General features: G+C 39.5%; 1 protein-coding gene and 2 long non-coding RNA genes across 4 annotated transcripts; 1 reads left to right on the top strand and 2 right to left on the bottom strand.

Moving 5' to 3' along the window:
* Positions 1-535: 535 nt before the first annotated feature.
* On the bottom strand, positions 536-16,155 carry LOC122671012. Its single transcript, XR_006334301.1, has 5 exons — positions 16,038-16,155; positions 10,285-10,290; positions 7,916-7,922; positions 6,833-6,839; positions 536-550 (listed from the first exon to the last, which is right to left on the bottom strand). It is a non-coding gene; the product is annotated as an uncharacterized LOC122671012 (long non-coding RNA).
* LOC122671009 (calmodulin binding protein PICBP-like) lies at positions 14,518-18,727 on the top strand. Of its 2 annotated transcripts, XM_043868089.1 has the most exons (6): positions 14,518-15,250; positions 15,294-15,334; positions 15,455-15,694; positions 15,771-16,878; positions 17,119-18,317; positions 18,412-18,727. In XM_043868089.1, the coding sequence occupies exons 4-5, from the start codon at positions 15,877-15,879 to the stop codon at positions 18,301-18,303; spliced, it is 2,187 nt and encodes a 728-aa protein (XP_043724024.1). In that variant the 5' UTR covers positions 14,518-15,250; positions 15,294-15,334; positions 15,455-15,694; positions 15,771-15,876; the 3' UTR covers positions 18,304-18,317; positions 18,412-18,727. The 2 variants fall into 2 exon arrangements, with proteins under 2 accessions (XP_043724024.1, XP_043724023.1); XM_043868088.1 differs by having other exon boundaries at positions 14,518-15,532.
* A 1,355-nt stretch (positions 18,728-20,082) lies between these two features.
* Positions 20,083-20,519, bottom strand: LOC122671011. The gene is made up of 3 exons (XR_006334300.1): positions 20,434-20,519; positions 20,215-20,337; positions 20,083-20,099 (listed from the first exon to the last, which is right to left on the bottom strand). It is a non-coding gene; the product is annotated as an uncharacterized LOC122671011 (long non-coding RNA).
* Between the last annotated feature and the right edge of the window lie 5,927 nt (positions 20,520-26,446).

Below are 26,446 nucleotides of genomic sequence, written 5' to 3'. Positions count from 1 at the left end.
GGGACATAGCTAGCAAAGATTGAACATGGTAGGTCCTGAATTGTTTACCGTGGTTAGAGACAATCAATGGGTGTTAAAGCCGCTTTCCTTTCTTGAAATTACTCCAAAAAATATTTTTTTGAAGTTGATGTGAGTCAATTAGTGACAAAAGTTTGGTTCATCTACCCTCCATTATTGAAAACATTGATTATTATCTACACAACATCATGTAGCTAGAAGACTACACAAAGGCCCACTTATATCCACCACATGTTTATATAATGATTAATGGACTTTATCCCAAATCTCCAAAATTCCCAAACTTCCATTTATTAGCTTATGTTTGTTTATTTTGGTCTTTTTCATAGCTTTTGTGATTAGCAGCAAATCACCACTAGTAAAAACCACAATTTGATTGGATACCAAAAAAGTTTTAAAAAAAAAAACAATAAGATGTGATCATTATTTTCATAAAATGAGAGGACCCATATCTTAACAATATATTATATGAAAGGTCATGTACAGCCAGATTAAGCCATCTAATGATGAAATTATAACAAAGATGGGTTTTCTGATTAACTAAGAGTTAGCTAATCACCAATATCTAAGGCATGGGAGTGACCTCATTATGTTTAGGTGGAGCCATTTTTACATATTTTTTGGTAGAAAAAAATACAGAAAGTGAAAGCATTAGACATCTTCAAAAGGGCTGATATTACTTTTCTTTTCATTATGAAAAAGTGAAAGAGAAAAAAATGCAGATTAAGGATGTTGTAGGTTCTTTATGCAACTCAAAGACCCAAAAAAAATCTCATTTGGTATCTTCTTTGTGTTTTCTTTACAATCTTTCATACCTAACTCACTGTAACCAAGGAGTTGTGCTTTTTCAAAACCAATTAATATTCAATCTTCATTAGTTCATCATAGAACCAAGAAGGCTAAAGTTAAGGATGCTTTCTTGGATGAGCAGTTACTGAGGAAGATGGATTTGGTAGGTTCAAGGGTCAGATCCAACAAATGTACCCTGTATTTAATGAATGACCTCCAAAATGTAGCTACCCATTCTATCCTTTTTTTATCAAGAACAAGGCCTTTTGGCCCGAAATTTATTAGAAAAAAAATAATAAAGAAGAAAGGTTCCTGCTCCTAAGAATGGCAAGTTCGGATTTATAATAAAATGTGGTGGATTAAGCCAGCACACAGAAGACAACTTTAAAAAAGATGTCCCTTTAGTCATAATGTGGGCATCCTTGTTTAACAACCTGGGGAGAAACAAGAATACAACGGAAGAAAAAGACTAACTCAGAAACAGAATATCAGAAACTACCACAAAGATGAACGACAATTATCATCTTGGAAAATGCATTTAGCCAGAAATCAAGAATCATCTGATAACAAACAAGTAGTCATAAACATTTCTCAGTTATAATCTTAGGATCAAGTTTTCCTTTATCCATAGTGAAAGAACTCTCTCTTTCTCATGGCCATTGGTATCGTTAGATGACCAAAGAGTAGTGTATTTTTTAATTCGTCAATAAAGGGTAGGAGTTTGTTGATGTATCAAGAGTTTGAAGGAGGGAAATTTTCACACACATGAAGTGAAAAATCACTTCACTAATTTTGTTTACATGACATGATGAGTTAAGGGGATAAATAAAAAACTCACAAGTAATAGTGGGATCCACATCTTCTTGACAGATGTCATGTAATCAGTATACATTAAGTGATTTAATCACTTCACTTAAGCATAGATTCCATGGACTCATTTGAGGGTCTCATCTTATGGTCACATCACTAGTGCGTTGGAGATTCTTCCTCCCCACATTGAAGGAAATTTTTTTTCATATCTTTATTCCTCTGAACTAGAGATGCAGGATGCGCTCAGACACATGGGGGTGGGCAAAATGACTGTCCCACCCCCTAAATAGCCAAAATGACCACCATATCCCGCCTCTCCACCATATCCCGCCTCTATTGTCTGGACGCTGCCTGCGCTACCATGGACTCCCGGGCAGAGAACAGTGCCCCTTGAAGTATATATATATAGTTATCCAATCAAGATGTTGGAGCATGAAATTTGTCCTACAAATGTGTAATTGATTCTTAATAAAGTTTTTTTATCATTTAAATTTTAAAATTACTATCCTAAAACATATTTTGACCCGGGAAATGCCTCTTCTTTTCTTCCTGCGTGACACATGATGTTTTATGTTTTCAAACCCAATCAAATCAACTTTGATTTACTTATGCCACCTTCCAAGAAAGGAAAAAAGATCTTTTAACACACCCATAGGGGGAAAATCTTTTTCTTCTCTGATATTTGTAAAGAATCCTGTCCTAATTATTCTCTTACTCCCCACCCCCCCCGCCCCCACCCCCAAAAAAACAAAACAAAATTGCTATATATGCTTCAACTGTGTTAATCATGCCTTTGTCTTTCCCTCTATACTCAATAATTGTCATTTATTTGTCTAATGAAACACGTGGGCTGATGTCCAAAAAGAGTAATTGAAAGAAAGTTGACACGATAAGATGGAAATTTTGTAAGTTTTCAGCCCAATATGACCCTACCCCATCATATCCCATACCACCCCCGGATTATTATGTTCTCCAATTCCTAAAGCTTGGCAGTGCGACAGTGTTAAATGGGGATGTCGACACGTGGTAGATCAGACATCCAACGATTCGAGTTCAACATAATCAATGAACTTGAACTGTTGGATGTCCAAACTGCCTCGTGTTAACATCTCCACCTAGCACTGTCGCACTGCCGAGCTTTAGGGAATTAGAGTGGATAATTTTCCTACCACCCCCAACCCCCAAACCCCTCGGGTCTGATATCTGTATATGTCTGCTTCAATAATATAAGATATCATCTCTATTTCTCTAGCTAATCCACTCTTCCCCTATCCCTCTTTTAGATGTTACAACATTCTCATCTTGTTTGTTTACCTACCAAGAGAAGAAAAAAATCTTACTATTATTTTTTTTCTTTTTTTTTTTAACTTTTGAGTTAGGAAAAGGAGGGGTGTTTGGAAGTTGCTCAATTCTTTCAACATTAATTGTGAGTGGTATTTTTATTCAGGGTTTTCTTCCTGGTCACTATGTCTAATGAAGTATAATATTCTTCATTATTTGCCACATGTCAGTACATGGGTAGTTTGTGTGATAGAAGACGTACGAGACAAGCATCTCATTGGTACAATTTTAAATTACAATGAGGAAATAGCTAAAATTACTAAAGATGCAATTTTGTGTATTTTATATTCATCTCCGTATGATGGCATTTTGGCAATTTTACTAAACTTTGAATCAGAGTTTGAACAACTTTCCTTACTTATTTTAGCTTAAATTTGGTCATTGAAACGTAAGTGGGATCCACTATCATATGGACTAATCCATGTACTCCCAAATGGCAAATAGTAAGCGTTATACTTCACTAGGCATAGTCACACCTAGAAGGACCCATTTGTTTGTGACTGTTGTTGCTCAAAGTTATAATTAATTAAGGGTTGTTAAAAATTAAGGGTTTTAGTCTACAAGCAAGAGGCACCAAAATGCATAATTACTAGCCGTCACACTATCAAAGTAATTTTATGATATTTAAGATACATGTAATGTAAGAAAATTTCCCATTGTTTTAGGGAAATGAACCCTATTGCAAATTCTCTCGCTAAAGCAGTTGCGAAGTGCGAAGCAGAGTGAATCTCGTCCTCAGATTTCGGTGTTTTTTTCCTCTTATGTGAAGAATGTCATGTTGGATGATATTTTTGGTCGGCCTTGTTATCGATTTCTTAAAGGTTCCTTGATTTTTTTTATTGAAAGTTGAGCTTTTCCCGCTAATGATAATGCCGTAGGTGTGTTAGAATTATGTTATGTATGTTTCGAATTCTTGTACTTGTTTTGAAGATTGGCCGTTCCATCATTTTTGGTGACAACTCAAATGAAACTTTTTTGTTTTTTAACAACTCCTTTTTGGGTTTCATGTTTCAAACCATTCACAAGTATGTTGTGGACTGAGAATAGAGTTCTGATCCTTTGTTTTTCTTTTCTGATTTGAGAAGATTTTTAAATAATAAAAAAGTGATATAATGGTGATTATTTTTCACCAACGTGGACCCATTAATGTATAAGTCTTTTTTCTTTTTTTTGGTAAAGGGGAAATTTACTGAGAAAGGGGGTGTGTACAAGCGACAACTTCACGAGAACAGAGCTCATGAAGCCACTGAGTGGAAAGAGGCCAATCTGTCAAACACACCAATGACAGGGCTTTCCTGGCTAGGGCATCAGCACCATTAATAGCCCTAGAAATACAGTGAAAAGAAATAGAAGAAAAGGAAGCAGAGAGTTTCCAAATGTCACCAAGCACCACAGCTGAATTGATAGGGGCTGTACACGAGTGATCCAACATGTAGTTCATAGCCCCTCTACAATCCGATTCAACCTGAACCTGCGTGAGACCCAACACAGGAGCCAGCCGCAGAGCAGCACGAACAGCCAGCAGTTCTCCTTGAAGAGCTGAATTGAAACACATGGGAATGGAAACAAACTTTCTTTGGTTACCAGTATGTCTCACAAAACCAATCCCAGACCACCCTTTGCATTGTCTTGCAGGAGAGCAACATCGCAATTTATCTTAGTAATACCTGTTGGAGGTGCATTCCAGACTTGAGGGGGGGAGTCTCTATCTGCTACCTGAGATGAATTTGAGAGGCCTGCAGGCTTCCCAACCTCTGCAAATTCCAAATAAGCCTTGTTTGCCATGGAGATGACTTCTGAGGGAGTCCAACAAATAGAATTGAAGCACAACTCTCTCCACAGGTACCAACACCAGAAGACTGCCTTCGACAGTGCCTCACGCTCCAACCTTTTGTCATGTCGAAACACGACATCCTAGCTACCTAACCAGGCAGCAATGGTGGGAGTAACATCCGTAGGAGGGGAATAATGAAGAGAACTTCCATGCCAAACTGCTCTTGCGAAGGGATAGTCCAACAACAGATGATCCCCAGTTTCCTTCTCATATCCGCAGCGTGGGCACGCTGGATCAATGGGAATTTGCCGACCATGAAGACCTAAGCCTGTTGGGAGTCCTTCATTGCAAGTTCTCCAAATAAAGGCTTTTATCTTCGGCAGTGTATCAATCTTCTAGATTCTCCTCCAAACCCTTTCTGGAATCATCTCCCAGTTGTGAACTCTAGATGTTGCTGCCCTTGACCTCTGGTCCTCCTCCTCCTTCTTCGCAAGGAGCCAATAAGCTGACTTTACAGAGAAGCGCCCATCCTTGGAGGCACCCCAGACCTGAATATCCTCTTCAACGAAGAATCTAAGAGAGATCTTTAAAATAGCATTAACCTCCGCAGGCTGGAATAAGCGTTGTAAGAGGCTAGCCTTCCACGTGCGGCTAGTTGGATCAATTAAGTCAGCAACAAAAGTGAGCCCACAATTCACGGGCCTTTGGGATTGCACCTTATAGTTGGGCAGCGAAGGGATCCAATTGTCCTTCCAAATATCAACCTTACGTCCATCACCAATTTTCCACAATAAACCATCGAAAAGCACCGCCCTCCCCTCCAGCATACTTCTCCAACCCCACGAAGGTCGATTACCAATTTTGCATGCAAGAAATCAATGGCAGGGTAGTAAATAGACTTGATAAATCTAGCCCAGTAAGAATTTGGAGTTGACCACAAACGCTAAGCCGCCTTTGCTAAGAGAGCTCGATTCTGCAGCCTTGTATCTTTAATGCCCAACCCACCAACTGATTTTGGTTTGCATAATCTCGGCCAAGAAATCCCATGGATCCTTCTATTACTTTCAGCATTACCCCAATAGAAATTTGAGGATGCCCTCTTGATGGCATTGTGAAACGAGACCGGCAACTTGAAGTGGGATCCTGCAAAATTTGACATGGGGCTTATAGCTGATTTCAAGAGAACCTCTCTGCCAGCATGAGAAAACAAACTGCCCTTCCACCCCAATAACTTATTCATAGTTTTCTCCTTCACTTCATTGAAAATGGTCTTTTTTGAGCTACCAAAGTCAGTTGGCAATCCCAAATATTTTGACGGGCCGTCTCCATATTTCACCTTCAGCACCCTTGAAAACCATCTTTTGAATTTAACATGGGTGTTTGGACTGAAAGTGAGGCTAGACTTCTGCAAATTAATGGCCTGGCCCGTCGCTTTACAATAAAGATCTAAGCACTCCTTGAGAGAATTCACTTCCTGCAAATTAACTCTAGAAAAGAGCAAACAATCGTTAGCAAAAAGCAAATGCGTGATGGCAGCCCCCCTATGCCTCACCCTAACACCGCGAAGATTCCCAGCAGCCTCAGCTCTCTTAATAACAGCAGTAAGAGCTTGAGAACATAAGATAAGAATAGCAGGTGAGATTGGGTCTCCCTGTCTAATCCCCCTTGTCGGGGTGATATTACCCTTTATGCAACCATTAATAAGGAGATTATAAGTGACTGTCTTAATACAAAACATCACCCGGACAACCCAAAGCTGATCAAAGCCTAACTTTAAGAGCATACCTTCCACGAAGTTCCACTCCAGCCAATCATATGCCTTTCGCATGTCAAGCTTAAGGGCTAGGAAACTGTGTTTACCTCCCTTCTGCTTTTTAATATAATGGAACATCTCATGGGCTACCATAATATTATCAGAGATAAGGCGATCAAGAATGAAAGCTGACTGATTTGGGGCAATTAATTGGTCCAACACTCCACGCAATCGGTCTGCAACAAACTTTGTGATGATTTTAAAGGCCACATTACATAGACTAATGGGCCGAAATTGGTCCGCCGTCTTAGGAACTCCCACCTTTGGAATAAGGCAAATGTAGGTACGATTTAACTCTATTAGAATAAGACCAGTTCTAAAAAAATTCAACACAAGGGAGAATAAATCGTCCCTCACAATATCCCAGTATTTTTTATAGAATATTGGAGGTAAGCCATCCGATCCTGGTGACTTAAGAGGAGCCATTGCAAAGAGTGCAAGCCTGACATCTTCCATTGTTGGGTGTTTGCACAGAGCCTCATTAATCTCACTAGTCACAATGGGCTCAACCGAATCTAGAACCGATTCCAAAGCATGATCATCCATAGGTTTTGAAGAGTAAATATGCTGAAAATAATTACAAAGAATGTCAGACACCTCTGATGCACTAGACGACCACTGACCAGAAGGGTGCTTCAGCTTTAGGATCCGATTTCGATGCCTTCTTCTAACAGTCGAAACATGAAAGAAAGAAGTATTTCTGTCACATCCCCTGATCCAATCGATCCGTGACTTCTGCCTCCACATCTCCTCTTCCTTCTGTAACTCATCCTCAAGAAGCTTTGAAACGTCAAACTCTTTCTGTTGAGAAAACACAGACTTGGGAAGGCCCTGAATATGCTCCAGTTGGGATTTTAGATTTTTTATATTTTCATGGACGTTCCCAAACACCTCCCTATTCCACTTCTTGAAGACATTTCTGCAGTGATTGGTCTTTCTTAGTACACGATGAGCAGGGGAGCCAGTAGTAAAGATGGACCAAGCCCTGGCAACAGTGTTCTTGCAATCCTCATGGAGCATCCACATGGACTCAAACCGAAATGGTCTTTGTCCATGGGAAGTACCCCCCCTCAATGTCAATAACAATAGGGTTGTGGTCCGAATTGACTATCGGCTTAACAAAGACCGTTGCATCTTCAAAGGTCTGTCTCCAGGCAGGGTTGCAAAGTGCACGATCCAACCGAATCCTGATGTTCGACTGCCCGCTTCTTCCATTATTCCAGGTAAAATTTGGCCCTTGGCACCCAAGATCAAGGAAATCACATGCATCCAGGAATTCCCTGAAGATGTCAGAATCCCTAAAGCACGATTGGGAACCACCAGCCTTTTCCTGACAGGAGAGGTAAGAATTAAAATCACCATAGTATAACCAACTGCCTTACCTTTGACTTTCTACCGCAAGAATACGATCCCACACAAGTTTTCTCTTATGTTTCACCGGGTCACCATAAACACATGTCAGGTAAAAGGGGGGGGGAATCCATAATCTTTATTTCAGCATCAAACAAGTTAACATCAGATGACAGAATTGTCATATTAACAGACTCTTTCCATAACAAAGCAAGCCCTCCCGATGCACCAATCGGGTCCACAATTGAATAGCCACTAAAGTTTCCACTTCCTCTGATTCTCTCAATAACCTTACCATTGCTTTTAGTCTCCATTAAAAAAACCACCTCAGGTCTGTCAACTTTGAGGAGATGATTAAGGTATCGAACTGTCGAGGGTCTCCTCAGCCCTTGACAGTTCCACCCGAGCAACCTCATATCCCCCCGTGGAGCTAGTTCCCTCCAGTCTCCACGGGTTTTAATCTTAAAAAAGTCAAAGAGTCATCAGCAACCAAGTCCATATCATCTTCTGTACCTGTGTCCTCTGAAGACAACCGCAACCGCTTAAAAGCCTACACTTGTTAGCCAGGGTGATTTCAGTCATGAGAGGATGATGGTATGACGTGGGTCTAGCCATAAAGTGGGTCAATAGAGTCTGGCTGTGGAGTGAGGTGCAGCCCTTGGTCAATAGGGTGGTTTCGGGTTTGGGTTTGGGGCAGAGGGGAGTGATTTGCGATCACAGATGGCGAGTCTGAGAGAGTACAGCTGGATAAGTGGGGTAAGAGGGCCGTTAGAGCATGTGATATCTCAGGGGTCTGAGGGAGATTTTTAAGGAGCATAAGAAGGTGGCTCCCTGAATTATCGGTAGTGGAGGGAGAGTTAGAGGAAATAGGATAAGAAGATACGGGTAGGGGGGCTGGTGGATAGATATTTAATGGGGAAATGGTAAGGTGAGGTGGCATGGAATGGTAGGTGGAGGGGTGATTAACGTAAGAAGGATCAATATGGCAATTTTCCATAATAGAAGGGGAATGGGACGTGGATATAGGGGAAGCGCGGGGGTCATGGGCGGGATTAATGGAGGGGGTTATCAGGAAATTATTAGGGGTAACAGTTACACCACCCGGATTTGTCGCTTAGCCTGAGCTTGCCGCCGAGCCTGCAGGAGTTCGCTGCCGTTGAGCAACACCATGGTCAGGGGCATGAGTTTCAGACTGAGGCAGGATCACCAGAGCCTGCTCAATCAAACAAGCATTCGGTGCCGGACAGAGAAGGTGAGGCTGAAAGCGTCTTCGAGGGAATTGCGAATAGGCCACATTCTTGTCGCAGTGATGTGCACTACGATAGATTTCTTCCTCTTCAAATAAGGTGCAACACCGCTGTTCATCATGGCGCAGGCGACCACAATAGTAGCATAACAAAGGGAGGCGCTCGTATCAAATCTCCACGGCCTGGGTAACCCCATTTCTACGCTTCAGCTTTAAGGATTGTTTCAGAGGGTTGGTGATGTCCACCGTGGCTCGAGCTCTGTAGTAATGCACTCATTGCCCCCCATGGAGTCCATTAACAAAGAGAAGTTTCTTAACCACACAAACTTTCTGAACCATTTTAGATACAAGTTGATGATCTCGCAGCTCTTCAGGGATCTCATGATATTGAACCCACATATCTGTAGAAGAAAAAGTCCAGTCCATTGCTGCTCTCCAATGTTCCAGGACAATAATGTTTCCCGCGACCGACCACGGAGTTTCATTCATGACATTGTATAGGTCCATGGGGTGTTCAAACTTGAAAAGATAAGTATGTGGTTTGAGAGGGGAAACATAAACTGGGGAAGTAGTATTCCAGGCAGAGACCAGAGCCTCTGTAACCGATTGTCTTCTGTATCTCCTTCCCGGTAGAATCCGACCTACAATAGAGTGAGTCTCACTATGGGAGAGACGGGCTTCATACTCTTCATCGATTGTGAAAGTATCTTCATCATCAGACTTTTCCTCATCAAAAACACTCGGTTGCTAGTAAAACTGGTCATGATGGGAAGGGGGGGAGGAAGATGATCCAGCAGCAGATGGGGAGGGTGAGATCGTCAGTGCCTTCAAAGCCATTAGCAAGTAGAGAGAAGTAAGATCACTCCAACAGCAGGGGAGGAAAAACTACGAGCACACCATCGTGGTGGATTAATGTATAAGTCGACTTCCACAATATGTTTAGTCAAAAAGGCATGCTTTGCCTCATTAAAGTATTGATAGAATTATTGATTACAATAATAAAAAGAAAAATAATTGGCATTATAGTTGTCATTGGAACTATCATAAAATACCTTACTACGCAAATTACTGTGGAACTTTCAAAGGGAAAAAGAACACTAATCAATCACGTGGTTAGGATGGTTCTTGCACCTAGACACAAACCAATGTCTCTGTGTTAAAAAGACCATTCAGCTCCTAGTGAAATCAGAAATCTCATCTAAACCGATGCCTTTGTACGCACTGTCATTTGCCCCCACGCTGGTGCAAGGGCTACACGATTGGTTAGCATTCTCTTCCCCACTTTCAAAATAATCTCCTTGTCACTATGTGAATCAATCTTAGGAATTAAAAATACAGGATCATAACATCTAGAAATTTGATTTGTTTTTCTGAAGATTTTCAATGTAAAACATTGAAATAATTTTTTAAAGACTATATGTTGTATGAATATGTGTGTACTTCGAGATAGACTATAGGATTAAGTTTTCCTCCACCTATAGAGGACGGTCATTCACCCACCATCCTAGAGTTCACAAACCCCTCCTAGGATTTTAGTATGTTCCAAAATACCCTCCCGATACCCCTTCCGGCCCTCTCCCGTCTTACGGTGAATGGGATCTCATTCACCATGGGTGGAGGGAAACTCGGTCCTTGACTATATGTTGCTCTTCTTATTGCTCTTTTATTTCTCTCATTTCATAGGAGGGAAGAAAGAGAGAGAGAGATAGGAATGCACTAACATATGCTACGTAGCCCAGTAGCATCTTTCTCCCAAAAGTTATATGGCCAAATTTTCTCTGTGCCGGGGCATAGGATGCGCCCAAACACATGGGGATGGGCGAAATGACCACCCCACCCCCTTAAATGGCCGAAATGACCGATCATGTGTCTGGGCACAACCTGCCCTCCCAAGCAGAGAACAATCGCCCAATATAAGGTAAATTTAAAAAGTTTTGCTAATCTTATAGAAACTACTATGAGACCTCCTCACCAACCTATTTGAATAAAATCACATGAGATCTTTGGCATTAGAAAGGAAAAGAAAATTTAACTTGATGTGTTATAGACTGCTTGTGATGTCACATAAGCTGCAAGATTGTCATGCATGTTCAAAAATAAAGAGCCAAGAAATACATTTTATTAGTTTGTTGAGACTGGTCATGTAGAAGAATAGCTTGTGCAAATCCAAAATGCTGATTAATTGCTGCAATTTATTTTTTATTTTAAAAAAAAAAGGTCAATAGGGATAGTACTTTTCATGATAAGACTAACTGACCTTGATTGTCCACATACTTAGCTAGAAGATTGGGGAAAGGGAAAATGAGATGCAAGATCCATTCCATTATAGTTCAATACTACCATTAATAATTTTCAACATGAATATATCCTACAAATAAAATTGGAAAATAATAAATAAAAAAAATACTACTTCAAAGTTCCATGAATAACAATTTCAAGGTATAAATCAAGAAATGTTTCACACCTTTGAAAAATATGACATTGAGTACATATTTTCCAAAGATGAAATCAACAAAGGAGAAGAGTTCACAAGTAATCCACAAATTTGTCAATCATGACCCCACCTATTTGTACATCCAATGGATATACAACCACCGTAGCTTGCCAAAAAAAAAAAAAAACTAAGTAATTGACTGTCCTTTAAGAATTCTGAGAAAAGAAAAAGAGGTTAAATAAAGCCATTTCTTATCCAATTATAAAGATTTGGTAAAAGAAAATGAAGCGAAAATTAAACAAAAGATATGGGATCAAGTTTTCCTCCACCCACAGTGATTGGGATCCCATTCACCGAGGGGTGGGAGAGTGCAAGAATAGGTTATTAGGAGGGTATTTTGGAACATACTAAAATCCTAGGAGGGGTTTGTGATCCTTTAGATAGTGGGTGAACCGTCTTCTACTGGTGGAGAAAAACTTTGTCCAAAGATATGCCTTGTAATTTTTTTATTTTTGTTTTTTTATGTATCATCTTTTTGATAGTTGATTCTTCCCTCCCCCAATTTTGATGTATCATTATTTTGATAGTTTACCTGATTAGTTAATATATTTTACTGTTTTTGTTAGATACAAAAATGCCTTCTTGTGTTATTAAAATTAAGGGGAAAATAAAGCTACTTGGGCACGTGCAGTGTGTTCTACATCTAGACACAAGGGTTCGCAAAATGATTGCCACACCCTATGGAAAGGAAGAATTTTCTGAGAGCACGGCAATCATTTCACATTCCATTGTGTCTAGGCGTAAGGATAACACAACGCACCGTACACGCCCAGGTAGTATTCTCTTTCCCTAAAAATGAATAAATTAAAAAACCTTCACCTTTGCTTTTGGGGTTGGTGTAAGGTTAGCCTCTATTCCTCTAATAATCCAATTTGGTCAAATGCAAAAACAAATAACTTTTAATATTTAGTTATTGATAACTACTTTAAAATGTTATAATATTGTATTAGTGGGTTTTTTATGAAACAATTGTTGAATATTATTTACATTTAGATATATACAGATTATACTATCATATAAATTTTATCACATATATAAATAGAAAACACTGTATGAAACCCCCTAACCAGTTGATGTTTAGGTGGGCTTTACAAATCAACGTTTTGCCATCCAAAAGAAAGGAAGTACCTCTTTTCATACTTTTTAGAACTTTTTTTTTTTTTTCGGGGGAAGTTGTCAAGGGCCTATTGGCCATCAGGGCCCCACATGGAAGCAATGAAAAGACCCACAAGGGATCCATATGGTACCACAGGGGCTCCATTTCTTAGACAGCAAGTAAAGAGTGGACTTAATGCCGCTAAGGAGACTTGAAGCACACCGATCAATCTCCTGACGCAATTCGTTCTTCCAAGGGAGTAGCTACCACCCGGGCAAGCCCTGGATTGGCACACTTTTTTGAACTTAAAAGGTACTTACAGGATAATATCAAAATAATCATTTCTTTGTGATAAACAAATAATCATCCATTTAATATTGATAAAGAAAGGGAAGTTACATAAAAGAAAAATATTTTATTTCAAAGAATTAATAAAAGGATAATTTTTTAAAAACCCTTGCTTTTCCTATTTCTCTTCTATTTTTCCCACATTCATGAATTGTAAAAAGTTTTTACCCTTTCTCTTATATTATGAAATCAATTTAACTAGTAAACTCTAGATATACCAGAAAATTTAAACCAATTTATGGGAAAGAAAACCCAAAATGTAAATCCTTTAATAATCAGTAAGTAGAACCTTTCACAATTATTTGATGTTAAGAGATTGGTTTAGAAATAGGGTGTAGTTCCTATCACTTGTGAATGTCAAAGCACTATATACCTTCCTTTCTTTTTTGGGTTTGGCTTAGCAATAAGCATAAATTAGACAGTTCCCAAAGGTTAATGCATTACTGAAGCAGAAACAGATTCCTCTTCAATAATGGAGGTAATACAGGTAGGTGGAACAAACCATTCAAAAGGACATCATAATTTGATTAATAGCAAAATTTAGCTCTCATGGCCACTTCTATTTGCCCCTCCATTGACATAGTATACTATAACGCTAACCGGTTCTGTGCATCTGCGTGTATCTGTCTTCCCCCCCCCCCCCTCCCCAAGACATAAAAGACTAGGTGCTCCAGTCATTTTGCACATGGCTGTGCCAGGCACAGGTATACGCCTAAACACAGCACCGGTTAGCATTCTTCCTCCCATACTTTAAATACCATACTTAAATGGAGCTAATCCACACCAAAAAAACAAAAAAAAATGAACCTAATGTAAGTAAAGAAATTCTTGATAACCAGCTCAATGGTTTTGGCTGGCATTTTCAACTTGATTAATGTGTTTGGGTAGTTGTTGGCTAACCCACCAACCTGAGACAAACCCGACTCAAAACCAACCTCAACCCTTCTTGGAAAGTAAACATATCTGCTCATCACGGTGAGAAAAAAAAAACTCTTATCACCTGCACCATTAGAGGGGAAAAGTAACTGATAAAATTTTCAAATTTCTTTCAAAAGGCATGAGTGGAGGAGCGTCTGAGTGCCATAAGAAGGGTCCCACCAACACCGGCATTAAGCCGACCATGACTTGTCTTCAGCCAAGTAATATACTCTTCACCCACCAGTTCCCACCATGGCTCTTGTCTCTTCTTGCCATATTACCCATAATACCCTAGAAATTGTTTGCAAAGTTTACAATTACATCTACCAGAGTCAAAGGGGACAATTTCTTCATTTTAATGAAAGATCAAGGGCATTTATCGAATTTGAGACAACCATGATAATTCAAACTGAAGACCCAAACTAGACAGGGACCCATTACCTCTCCCAAGTCCCAATTGAAGGTCATCATCAAATAACCCTCTCAGCCTTATTCAAATTTTGGGATGGCCAATCTGGCCAATCCCTGCTGAAAGATTAAACAAAGTTAAAGAGAGGCCACCCAACTGTAACCTTAACCCCATTGGGAATCTCTGGTTGTTTGGTCTTACAAAGAGTTTTCTTCCTCATTAGAACTTTCTCTCAGAAGATAACAAGGAAGACTACTATTCTTGAATAGCACCAGTTCTCAACCTCTCTCAGGAAGAAATCCAAAATCCCACTTCTATCACAACACCACCTTCATTTGATTCTCATCTATCATGATTCTCTGATCTTTTTCATTGCAGATGGTCCAAAGAAAGGCTATCGACAAGCTTGGAATCCTTGCTGATTCCAAGACTAATGTTAAATCTGAGAAATGGTCGATGGCCCTTAAGCCATCATCTCCTCAGCATCAGGATGTCCAAGACAAGGGTGAAACAGAGTTGAAGAAGAAGGAAATGAAAAAGTCCAGATCAATCAAGCTCTTGGACTTGGAGAACTTAGAACCTCTTCCAACAAGGCGACCGAAGTCACGCTTCCACAAAGTACCTACCAATGCATCTGCTGCTGCAGTTACTCCACAAGCACCATCAGTGATCAAGAAGCGAGATCCCTCGCCGAATTATATGAAGCCTACAAGCAGTTCCGATGCAAAAAAGGAGCGTTCACAGGTAAGTCCTCTTCGTTATCAAGCTAGTTGTCCACGTAACAGTCTGAGTCCTAACCCAAGTGGAAGGAATTCCAATCGTATGAGCATGAGTCCTTGCCCAAGTGGAAGGACTCCCAATCGCCAGAGCCATAGTCCTTGCCCAAGCGGAAGGAATTCCCATGGCAACAGCTTGAGTCTTAGCCCAAGTGGAAGAAATTCCCATCGCATGAGCCTAAGTCCTGCTCCAAGTGGAAGGAATGCCAACAGCCTGAGTCCAAGCCTGAGTGGAAGGAATTCCTCTCGCATGAACCCAAATCCTACAACAGGTGGAAGGAATTCCTATCACAACAGCTTGAGTCCTAGTCCAAGTGGAAGGAATTCCCATTGCAAGAGCCCAAGTCCTTGCCCCAGTGGAAGGAGTTCCAATCGAATGAGCCTGAGTCCTTGCCCAAGTGGATGGACTCCCAATTGCAGGAGCCCGAGTCCTCGCCAAAGCGGAAGGAATTCCCATGGCAACAGCCTGAGTCCTAGCCCGAGTGGAAGGAATTCCTATCGCATGAGCCCAAGTCCTTGCCCCGGTAGAAGTCGTATGAGTCCAAGTCCATGCCCAAATGGAAGCACACTCAATGGCAAGAACCCGAGTCCTTGCCCAAGCGGAAGGAATTCCCATGGCAACAGCCCAAGCCCTAGCCTGAGCAGAAGGAATTCCTATCATTCAAAGCCTTGCTCTGCTTCTGGTCACAAACCAATGAAGACTTCAACAAAGACATCTAGATTGAAACCAGTGAGGACTCTGACAAAGACTCCTAGTTTCAAGAGTGGAGCAGAGTTGAAGAAGCAGATTAAGAAATCAAGATCAATCACGCTCTTGGATTTGGAGAATTTAGAATCATCTCCAATGGAACAGACATCTAGTGCTGCTGTTACTCCACAGAAACAATCTCTGATGAAGACACCATATTTGTTGCCCAATTATATGAAGCCCACAAACAGTTCTGATGCAAGGAAGGAGAATTTGCAGTTAAGTATCCAAGCTTCTCAAACTAGTTGTCCTAGCAAGAGTCCAAATGAAAGCAATTTGATTCATATAAAACCTTCTTCCACTTCTGGTCACAAACCAGCAAGGACTCTTACGAAGACATCTAGTTTGAAACCAGTAAGGACTTTAACAAAGACATCTAGTTCGAAACTGGCAAGGCCTTCAATAAGGAAGAGCCCAGATATTGCTCAATCTTCCAGCCTGAACGCTGGTAAGGCTACTTGTTCATCTACTCTGAAGCATTCAAAGTTCCCTGCCTTTCTGACACTTAATCCAGGCGCAACTGAATCAGAAGGAACTTCAGCCATGAAGGTCTGTCCTTATACTTACTGTTCTCTTAATGGCCATCATCATACACCAATGCCTCTGCTGAAGCATTTTGTGTCAGCAAGGAGACGGCTATTAAAAACACAGAAAAGCCTGCGACTGAAAAATCTACCTTCACTTGAAAAAAGGCCTCCTGGAGAAAGAGAAACGGAAACTGATATGGATCAGATGTCCTTTAATGAAGATCCTACGGCACAAGATGACATAGATTTCTTTGTAGAAATTTATGCTAAACTAAGGGAAGACACTGCCACGCCAATCGGAAGAAGCATTCAAGATGGGGATGATGTGGCAACTACTTTGGGCGGCAGGGCATCTTCAGTCATACATGGCACTGAAATAGAAACAGAAAATGATACTGGGAAGGTTCATGAGAGTTTGCCAGATAAGTTATCCTACTCTGAAATAAGCCTCAAAGACAATATTGACCAAAACAGCAACCTGAAGGCAGAAATGGATATTCCAACATCTCAACATGATCAGTTCATCCAAGTTCAGTATGCAGATTATCAATCCTGTGTGATCACAGCAGAAACAGATACAGAATGTTGTTGCATTGGGAAGGAATTGGAAGGAGAAAGCGCTGCAGACACTGAACTAAATAAATCTTCTCTTAAAGCCACTGACATGGTTTGCGAGATTGTTGGCCCCCCAACTGATACTGAGTCTGATCTGATGACTGTGCATTTACCAGAATCCAAGAGTCCAAGACTGCAGGAAGAGCTAGTCTGCGGGCCAGATGACATTGTCAACCACTCTGAAGAATATCCAGCAGGACATGTACAGCAACAGGTCCACACAGAAAATGCTGAAAGTTTCAGTATGGAATATGGTGATGATGATTCAGACACCGATACTGAAGATCAGAGCTTCTGGACAGGTGTACCCACAAATGCCGGTGGAGAAGGATCTGATAACTCTAACTGCCCAGATGAGAACTTTTTGTCCTCCACTGAAGTTGCATTTGAAGAGCCGGCAACAACTATGGAAGAGCGAGATGGAGCTCCCAAGCCAGATGATACCGTCAACAGCATGGCCCATTCAGCATCTGTTGAGGAACCAAAAGCATCCAGTGATGAGAAGGATGAAGAACCTCAAACAGAAAACTTTTTCCAAGAGCATCTTGAGCCCATCCCCATCACTGATGTGGTGAATAATGCCCTCGAGAATAAACAGGAAAGCAGCTTTATTGCAATTACCAGCAATCTTTTAGGTACTGACGTTGGAAGCGATGAAGAAGGAAAAAAACAAGCTGAAGATTCTGTGGAACATGATGACCATGGGGAAAAATCCAGTCAAGCTGAGAACAGCATTGGAGAAGAAGAGACAATGCAAGTTGAAGATTATATGGAATCATATGCAACAGAAACAATCCACAGTGAAGACAATATCACAAGCTCCAAAGAAGGTAAAAAAATTGTCAAGAAAGGAAATACCTCCAACCAACAACTGCCCATGACCTCCAATTTGAAGAGAACAACGAGATGTATGAGGCCCATTGAGGACCAGGAAGAACAAAGAAAATTCAACCCAAGGGAGCCACAATATCTGGACATTGAGCCTGAACCTGAACCAGAAAAGGTTGATCTTAGGCATCAAATGGAGGATGAAAGGAAAAATGCAGAGGAGTGGATGCTCGATTATGCACTCCAACAAGCTGTAACTAAACTTGCTCCAGCTCGCAAGCGGAGAGTGGCACTGCTGGTCGAAGCTTTTGAAGCAGTTATCCCACCACCCAAATGTGAAACCCACCGGCCAAATACCTCAGCAGCTTTTGCTCATGCAAGATGTATACAAGCTTGTAACTAAAGGTAGTCATTGAGGTAAGAACAATCTCAGTCAGCAGATATATGCAATTAGTTAACTAATTGATTATCATAATCTCATAGAATATAAAGGTTTATGCCATTCTTTTCTTGCAGGTCATAACCACAAGAGGCAGATTAGGTTGACATACTGGGGTTGATAACTACAATTGTAGCTCAGGGGCCAGGAATCAGTACTACAAAGCCTATGGATAGATAGAACAACTAACTTGTTGTTCACCAGTGTGCACTGGGAGAAGGTGTGTTACTCTAATTTGTTTTTAAAAAATGGTAGTGTGTGCTTATCTTATTGAGGGGGATATTAATCCTCAGTTGTAGAGGGTACTTTACCTCCATAATATCATACTTTATATTGTAATGTATGATGAATTTGTGTGTTATAATAAATTTGTTTGATTACTTCTTAACTTTATTTTCAATTACTGGTAATGGAAACACGTGTAACATCTTCTCATGACTATCTAATCTATTATGCATGAGAAAATACAAAAAAGTACGCATGCATCCGAAGAATGTTGATAATGTTTTACTCCTTAGACCATTGTAGAAATGGTAACTGCTACAAGTTAGATTCCTAGATTACATGAATTTCCATTTGAAAGGATCAACCAGGTCAATAAATCCAGCAAGACCATCCTAATATATTCATCTACTGCCTTATTGGGCAATTTTTCCTACATTCAAATGTTATACCCAAGACTGCATAATATAAACAAAGGATTTTTTTTTTTTTTGGTATGAACATAATATAAACAAAGGAAACAACACAAGACATAAGGTAGAACATATGCTGAGATGCACAAACACCTAGTGCAAGCCAGAACCACGAACTATTGTTAAAGACCCACGAGTCTCAATGATTACCACTAGTTACATAAATTAAGCCGAATTTATAGCCAAAAAAAATCAATTATTTGATAAATTATTTCATTGAAAGTTTTTACCGAGTTATCAAAAAATAATTGCGAAACTCCATACAGGAAATCCAAGGAGCATAATTGAACTCATTAGGTCAAGCTAAAACAGATAGTTTTTGAAGAAAGGTTGGTTAAACATCAAAGGTCACTCTAAGACATAGCTTAAAAAGTTATAGTTAACCCAAACATTTGCAATATCGTACACAAAAGAGTACAGCAATATTGCTTTATACACTAATTTCTATCATTATATGAGTTACAAATGAGTAAAGTTCAGCACTTTTTGTGCCTGTCACATTTTCTTCAATGTAAGTGGATTCTAACATTAGCCAATAATATGATAGAATTCCTGATTATATTTATGGGTGGTAAAGTTTCTAGGAAGTGTTGATATATTTCAAACGGCCTTCCCCCCACCCCCCATATGATAGAATTCCTGATTATATTTATGGGTGGTAAAGTTTCTACGAAGTGTTGATATATTTCAAACGGCCCTCCCCCCCACCCCCCCAAAAAAAAGACCTATCCCTAGAAAAGATTTATTCAACCGTCTTCTTGTCCACTGTCCAGTGCACCTTGATTGCAGGACATTCAAGAAGAAAGGATTCAAGTTGCCTATAATGCCTTCCCAATTGACCGTTGCATTAGCTTTCATTTGGAAAGTCGGCTGAATTAAAGTGTCCCCACAAATGCATACCATGTTCTTCAGAACTTCCGGCTATGATGTCATTATGGAATATATTAAGTGCATCACTCGATGAAAGAGACTTCACTGTTTCATACAAACTCTGAAGCTTCTCTCTGTTCTCTATTTGTTTCAACCAAGTTTCCTTTCTGATCATCACGAAGACATGCCAGTGCACTTTGTAGGGGTTGAAGACACCAAAATACATATTTAGAAAACAAAACCAAAAGATTGTTTTCTGAACTATAATGTACTTGTAGAAAGCAGTAACAAGAACTAACCTATTCTTTACCTTGTGTATGGCTCTAACAAGGCCCCAGCTGTAACCAACAAGCACAGATTGCTTGAAGCCGACATTGAAACCCTCTTGTACTGAAGCTTCTTTTCCCGCTGTGAGGCCATCACGGTAGCCAATCTAATGATCCATCAAGAATCAATCAAATCTAGTAACTAATTCGTAGAAGTAGAAAATAGCAGTATAGAACAAGTGTAACTCAATTCATAAGGGTACCGTGTGGAATTGATCATGCCTCCTCTGCCACTCTCTGTTCAAGTCAGATAAGACACATCATCTTCACACCAAGAATCATTGTCATGACAATCTGAAAAAATCACTCTAAATAATTCTTAGTTAAAAGGAACCAACAGCCGAGAGAGCAAAGAAACAACATTAACAATGAAAGGAGGGGAGGAGGGGGTCACAATCTCACAAATAGTCCAACACAAACTGCTAAATGAAGAGCTTCAGGAAATATTCGTAAGCTATATTGGGATAATACCTATAGAAAACCTAGGACCCTCTAACCAGTAATTCTAGAGAGAAGAAAAGAGAGAAGAGAAGATGGAAATTGTAAATACTTGAATTAATTAATTGATAGGTAAGCCCCTCTAAAACCCACATTGCCGACTTTATAATAGAGGGGAAATTAACACTAAATAGATTAAACTAGGCAATGTGGGAAAAAACTAAAATCCAATACATATGCACTCCTCCAAAATGGGCCTGACCTGGTCAACCCCGATTTTCAAAACAATGATATTTCAATACTCATGGTCTAGCCTGGAAAATGAATCTTGTTGTTTTAAGGCGGTGCTCACTTGCTGATAATGAAGGATACCCAATGGCAATGATGGAAAAACTGATCTTCTATGTGTTTGGCTGCATACATGTTCCTCAGCAGTTGCGTTCGCAATGTCTGCAAGGGTATCCGTATAATCCCCCTCACGTGTAGTGCACGTGGACATAAGAGAGATTAGGTTAGAGATAGGGCAAAAACATAAGATTCAAAATTTTCCAAAGGTGTTATGGGTAAGTAAAAGGAAGGAATGGCAAAATTGCGGCTTAAGAGAAGTATCGAAGAGACACTAATAGGCACAATATAAGCTAAAGATACACATGGATATGCTTAAGATACATCGATAAGCTTAGGATACATGCAAACTACTTTTATGAAGCATAATAAGCCATAAATATTCAGTAATTAGGTCCGACCATAAGATGTTAGGTGGTCAGACCCAATATCCACCACGTGGCAGATCAGTTAAGGCCCAAATTTTGTGTACGAATATGCCCCATGATACCCTGATTACCTGTCAATTTTGAACTTAATCATAGTTCACCATGTCACAGTATAAAGCTTTGAAGATTTTGTACATTTTGAGAAACAAATGGATGGATATAAACACAAGAGAAAGATGAGAATACATGGATGGTAAATGATTGAGTTTTACTGTGAAAATTGTCATGTAACTATTCTAGAGCATGCCCTTCCTATTCAACTGTTGGATTTTCCAAATCATCCTTCCATGTGGCACATTCAGTAATAATTGCAGGGAAGCTTCCATAGGTGGATAGACCACAAGAACCTTTAGCTAACTATAAAAGAGGAATGGATTGGGGGGTGGGGGGGGGTTGGAGTGACATGGTGGCAGCAGTGGCTTCTGCTGTGGCTTCTGATTTCCTTGTTTGTAGGCGTTTCAGCTCTATCTCGAATGGTATCGACCAATATTGACCTGTCTCAGGTCATATTGACTGACGTGGTTCGAAATTTTTTCTTTGTTCTTTATATATATATAAATAAATGTAGAAACTCAAAAGTCATGGCAAATCTTTTCATGCCAAAAATACCCTTCAACAATATCAATAAGCCCAAAAAAATACCCTTCATTAATTATTAATTGTTAATTGTTATAATTTTCAGCTAAATTAAATTCTTCCTTCATTAATAAACCCCCCCCCCCTCAATGTTACATTAATTATTCTTTTATAAAAATTAATGGACCAATCGTTTCCCTACTCAGTTTTCTCATGTTTTTTCAGATAAATTCAATAAGAGATAATTATTATTAATTATTAAGTAGAAATTAGAAATTATAAAGAGAGAGTAAAATAATCCCATTTTTCGTTGAACAATGTATAAAACCCCACTTTCCAATGTATAAAATAATCCCATCTTATCTTACCAAAAAAAGAATTACAATATTATCCATTATTCCTTGAACAATCGATAAACCCCCCCCCCCCTCAATTAATTGCAAACACGTGCATTTGCACGTGCAACTTAACTAGTATATATATATATATATATATATATATATATACTGTAGCAAATAGCGACATCTTGTAACATGTACGGTCCAATATGCATAGATAATTTATACCTTAGTCACACAATATAGAAGATCGAAAATTCAAGTTCAGAGCCTAAAGTTGAGGACAATATTTAAGTTCATCTGATAAAATTATGTTCTGAAGATTAGAAGGGGAACAAGGTCCTTAGTTCATATTCTCAAGTAGATGTTACAGCATTAAAATTTCAACAAGAATAATATAAGAAAGGTATAATCTATGGTAAAGATAAACAGATAGGATGCAAATGTACACCAAATGAAATACTCAGTAGGCCTTCAGTTAAATAAATATATGGTGTGGAACTCATTTCAATAATTCCCTAGTAAAAGGTTCCCCCGAAGAGTAAAGATTTTGAAAATTGATTTTAATTACAATATAGAGCATGAAACAAGTTGAACATGGTCCAAACTTCTAAAAGACAAGCCTGGCAGAGTAATGCAAAGACAATAATAACAAAATAGTAAAGTCTCACAATGCAACAAAAAAAAAACACACAAGCAAAAATTAAAGAGTTGGCATCTGCCATCTTATAAATACAGTTACTAATCAGGAAAATTAGCATTATTTTTTGGATATTCACAGAAATTGGGAAACAAATAATTAGGTCTGCTAAAAATGGACTCTTTACAAACTGTCTAGGTGAATAACTTGGAAAAGAAATAATTTGGTATTGGTATGTTAAAACAGACCTCTCTCTCTCTCTCATAAAACCAAGGTTCACAACAGAAGCTATGAAACCTGCTGCAAATTTCTTGTTTCAGAATTTTATCTTTTATCACTTATATTAACTACTGTTTTCCAATCTTCCCATTTAGATAAACAAATCAATAAAATACATTATTTTGAGCTGGATACTTCTACATTTAATTTGAGCCCTCTAGTAAAACTTCTGAAGGGTGGGCCTTAGTACAATGGTAAAGGTTGCTCCATTGTGACCAAGTGGTCACAGGTTTGAGTCTGGAAATAGCCTCTCTGCAAAAAGTTATGACCCTCCCCAGACCCCGTAGTGGTGGGAGCCTCGTGCACTGGGTATGCCGTTTTTTAGTAAAACTTCTAAAATTATTTCTATAGCATAACAGTAGCTAATAATATATTTTAAAAATACTAAAATATTTGTATACCTCCATCCTTTTGGGTTTGCTGAGTCCACGACCAGTACCTGCATCTGGGTATCATAGCTAAACTTTATAAAGTATAGTTGACATGTAATCCGGAATGCTCAATCCAACATCAAAATCCAGGCCTCAATATCCAGAATATAGAATTTCTTTAGATCTGTTCCATTCTGGATCCCAATGCAAAAATTTTTATTGGGACTAAAGCATAGAACCGTATATCTTCCATACCATCTATCTACTATGGACCACAGGAAGGCAAAGCCTATGCATGCCACTTACACAATGCTGATTGCCATGTTAAAAATTTCAGAGAAATGCATATTCGAAAGCAATGTCATTATATTCAACTCAGGCATCACATTTTGTACTTTAAATGTCAGTGACAAGTGTGGCATAATACAGCAGATTTAAGTAAATAAAACTATGCAGTAAAGGGAAAAATAAATTTTGAAGACAAAGGAAAATTAAAACATATACCATTCGGAAAGAAGTCCTTAATAGAATTACGAAGCTTATTAAAATGGTACGTTTCCCATAAAAAACACAGCAAGCCGCTATTCAATAGGGAGGAACAAGAAGCTGTATTGGGTTCTCCGGAGGAATGATTTGAAGAAGCCAGTGCCATGGAAAACCAATAGAAGATCCCTAAAATGCAGTCGATATACGGAAGTCTGACAATGAAAACAACAGCTGGAAAGAGATCAGCCAATTCAATCGAACAGCAGAGAAGATTAGGCGGCAGCTCAAAAAGACAATGCATATGAAGCAAACCTTTATCGCCGGCGAAAAATGCGGATTAACGAACTGAGACCGAAAGCGGGCCGAATTCGCCGGATTGAAGCAAAAAACCACGAACAGAGAAGCATGGAAAGAGGGAACAACTCAGCAATTGACGATCGATTTCCTCTCTCTCTCCGTCTCTCTCTCTGGTCAGTTCCGAATGGGAGCTTACAGTTGATTGAGATTTGTGACAGATACCTGGGACCACGATACGTATATAACATAAGTAAAATACATATAGAGATTCGCGCCTTAAATCTGCCACATATTGCAAATATGGGCGAGCGACCATTTTAAATATATATATATACATGGAGGCATAGAGGACTCTCAAACAATGAAAGAAAATTAATATTTTTTTGAAAAAAAAATTTCTGCCCGTTGGCATCATCCCATTCCCATATTGGAGGGAAAAAGCCTCCGGGACTCTATACTAAGATGGATTTCCTAGCAAGAGTAAAGAAATTCATGTTAGAGTCCTATTTTAGTTAGGATTGATGTTTTATCTAATAATGGACTAATATTAAGTCTCCTAAACTCAGGCTAATTATTGGTTTAATAAAGGGGGTCATTGAGTTATATTAAGAGTCTATGTGGATGATTTTAGTGTGGGCCGTAGATTCTACTAGGACTATGATGAGAGAGGCCTATAGAAATTACTACTAAAAGAGCTAAGTCCCCTCTCTAGCTCTGTCATAACAATTATTCTCAATCTCTATTGAGGAATGCATTCTGGAAAGAGAATGAGATATTCAGTGTTCATCATCCCTGTGCATACGGTATTCTCATCAAGCTAGTCATCTTTGGGAATAGAGGGGAAGACCTTGATCTTTCTTCTTTATTTTTCGCTGTGATTATCATCACTATGGATTCGAAACAAGGTTAGTCGTTCTATCTCTGGTTCTCTATTATTTGTTTGATTGTGTTCTTGAACGCCCTATGGAGATCATGGCTTTTATGGTTTTGTCCCTATTTAGAACATATTATTCTAACAATCCAGCCAAAAAATCAACATAGCTATTAACCTATCTAACATGATGTGCAAAAACACAGATACAGAAGCATTCTCGTGCGAAGAATCCCAAAAAGAAAACTTTCATCGTCTACTAAACATAAGAGCAGAAATGTCAAAGTTGTACGTCTTCATGCGAGTCTCCCTGGTGTTCCAAGCACCCAACTTAATCATTGAGAGGTCGGTGAGCTTGAGCGATGCACTGGGTTGCTCAACCTGGCCTCCTATCTCTTTCGTAGGGTACTAAAGCGATGTCATCAGCATCCACTGTCACATTGCTGGTTGAGTCAGTCTCCTGTAATATTGCGAATCAATTCCCACTATTATTCGCAATGGAGGGAGATCCATGTCACCCAACATTGTCATCAATGGAATGAGCCATGGCGTGAACTAAGGTCGTGACAGCTAAATGTCCCGCACTCCTTGGGGGCCCATTCCGTCCAGCACATGGCGACTTCGGTGATCCGTATAGCTATTCATGACCACGCCTGGTATTTTTTGGTTGATAGTGGGGTTCAACCCAGATTGAGTAGTGACTTCGTGTGTGGAGCAGTTTATAGGTGATGCATGCAAGTTCTTAACTGGCTCTTTACCACATTCCACATCATCAAGTGCCATGGACGTGGGATGTCCACTCTTATTTGTAGTTATGGTATGGTGTGTGTTCAATGAAGTATGCTTGTTGGCCGGAGCCGCAAGTTCGAGAGATGGTAGTACCATTGAAATCCACCGGTAGTGGTCATTTACCTTTGGCATGGTACCTATTTAGTTCCTGTCAATGATCCTCTTCCATCATTATGTCATGACATTATGCCATCGATTTAGGTGTTTGCTCGACAACAGCAACAGGGCTATATCGATCACCATGATAAAACACCTTACAGTATTGCAGATAGGAGGAGCCTAGTCATACTCCACCTTCTGCTCCAGAACAGATCCATCGTCAAGAGCGATGGGGATTGTCGAAGGGAGCCCATCTTCT

This window comes from Telopea speciosissima, chromosome 8, assembly GCF_018873765.1.
Source record: "Telopea speciosissima isolate NSW1024214 ecotype Mountain lineage chromosome 8, Tspe_v1, whole genome shotgun sequence".
Taxonomy (NCBI): Eukaryota; Viridiplantae; Streptophyta; class Magnoliopsida; order Proteales; family Proteaceae; genus Telopea; species Telopea speciosissima.
This window is presented reverse-complemented; position numbering and strand designations above follow the sequence as displayed.

Coding starts and splice junctions, on each gene's coding strand:
- LOC122671009 (XM_043868089.1), top strand. CDS start 15,877: ATGAAGACTTCAACAAAGACATCTAGATTGAAACCAGTGAGGACTCTG. Junction 16,879..17,118: donor AGGTTCATGAGAGTTTGCCA/GATAAGTTATCC, acceptor CTTAAAGCCACT/GACATGGTTTGCGAGATTGT.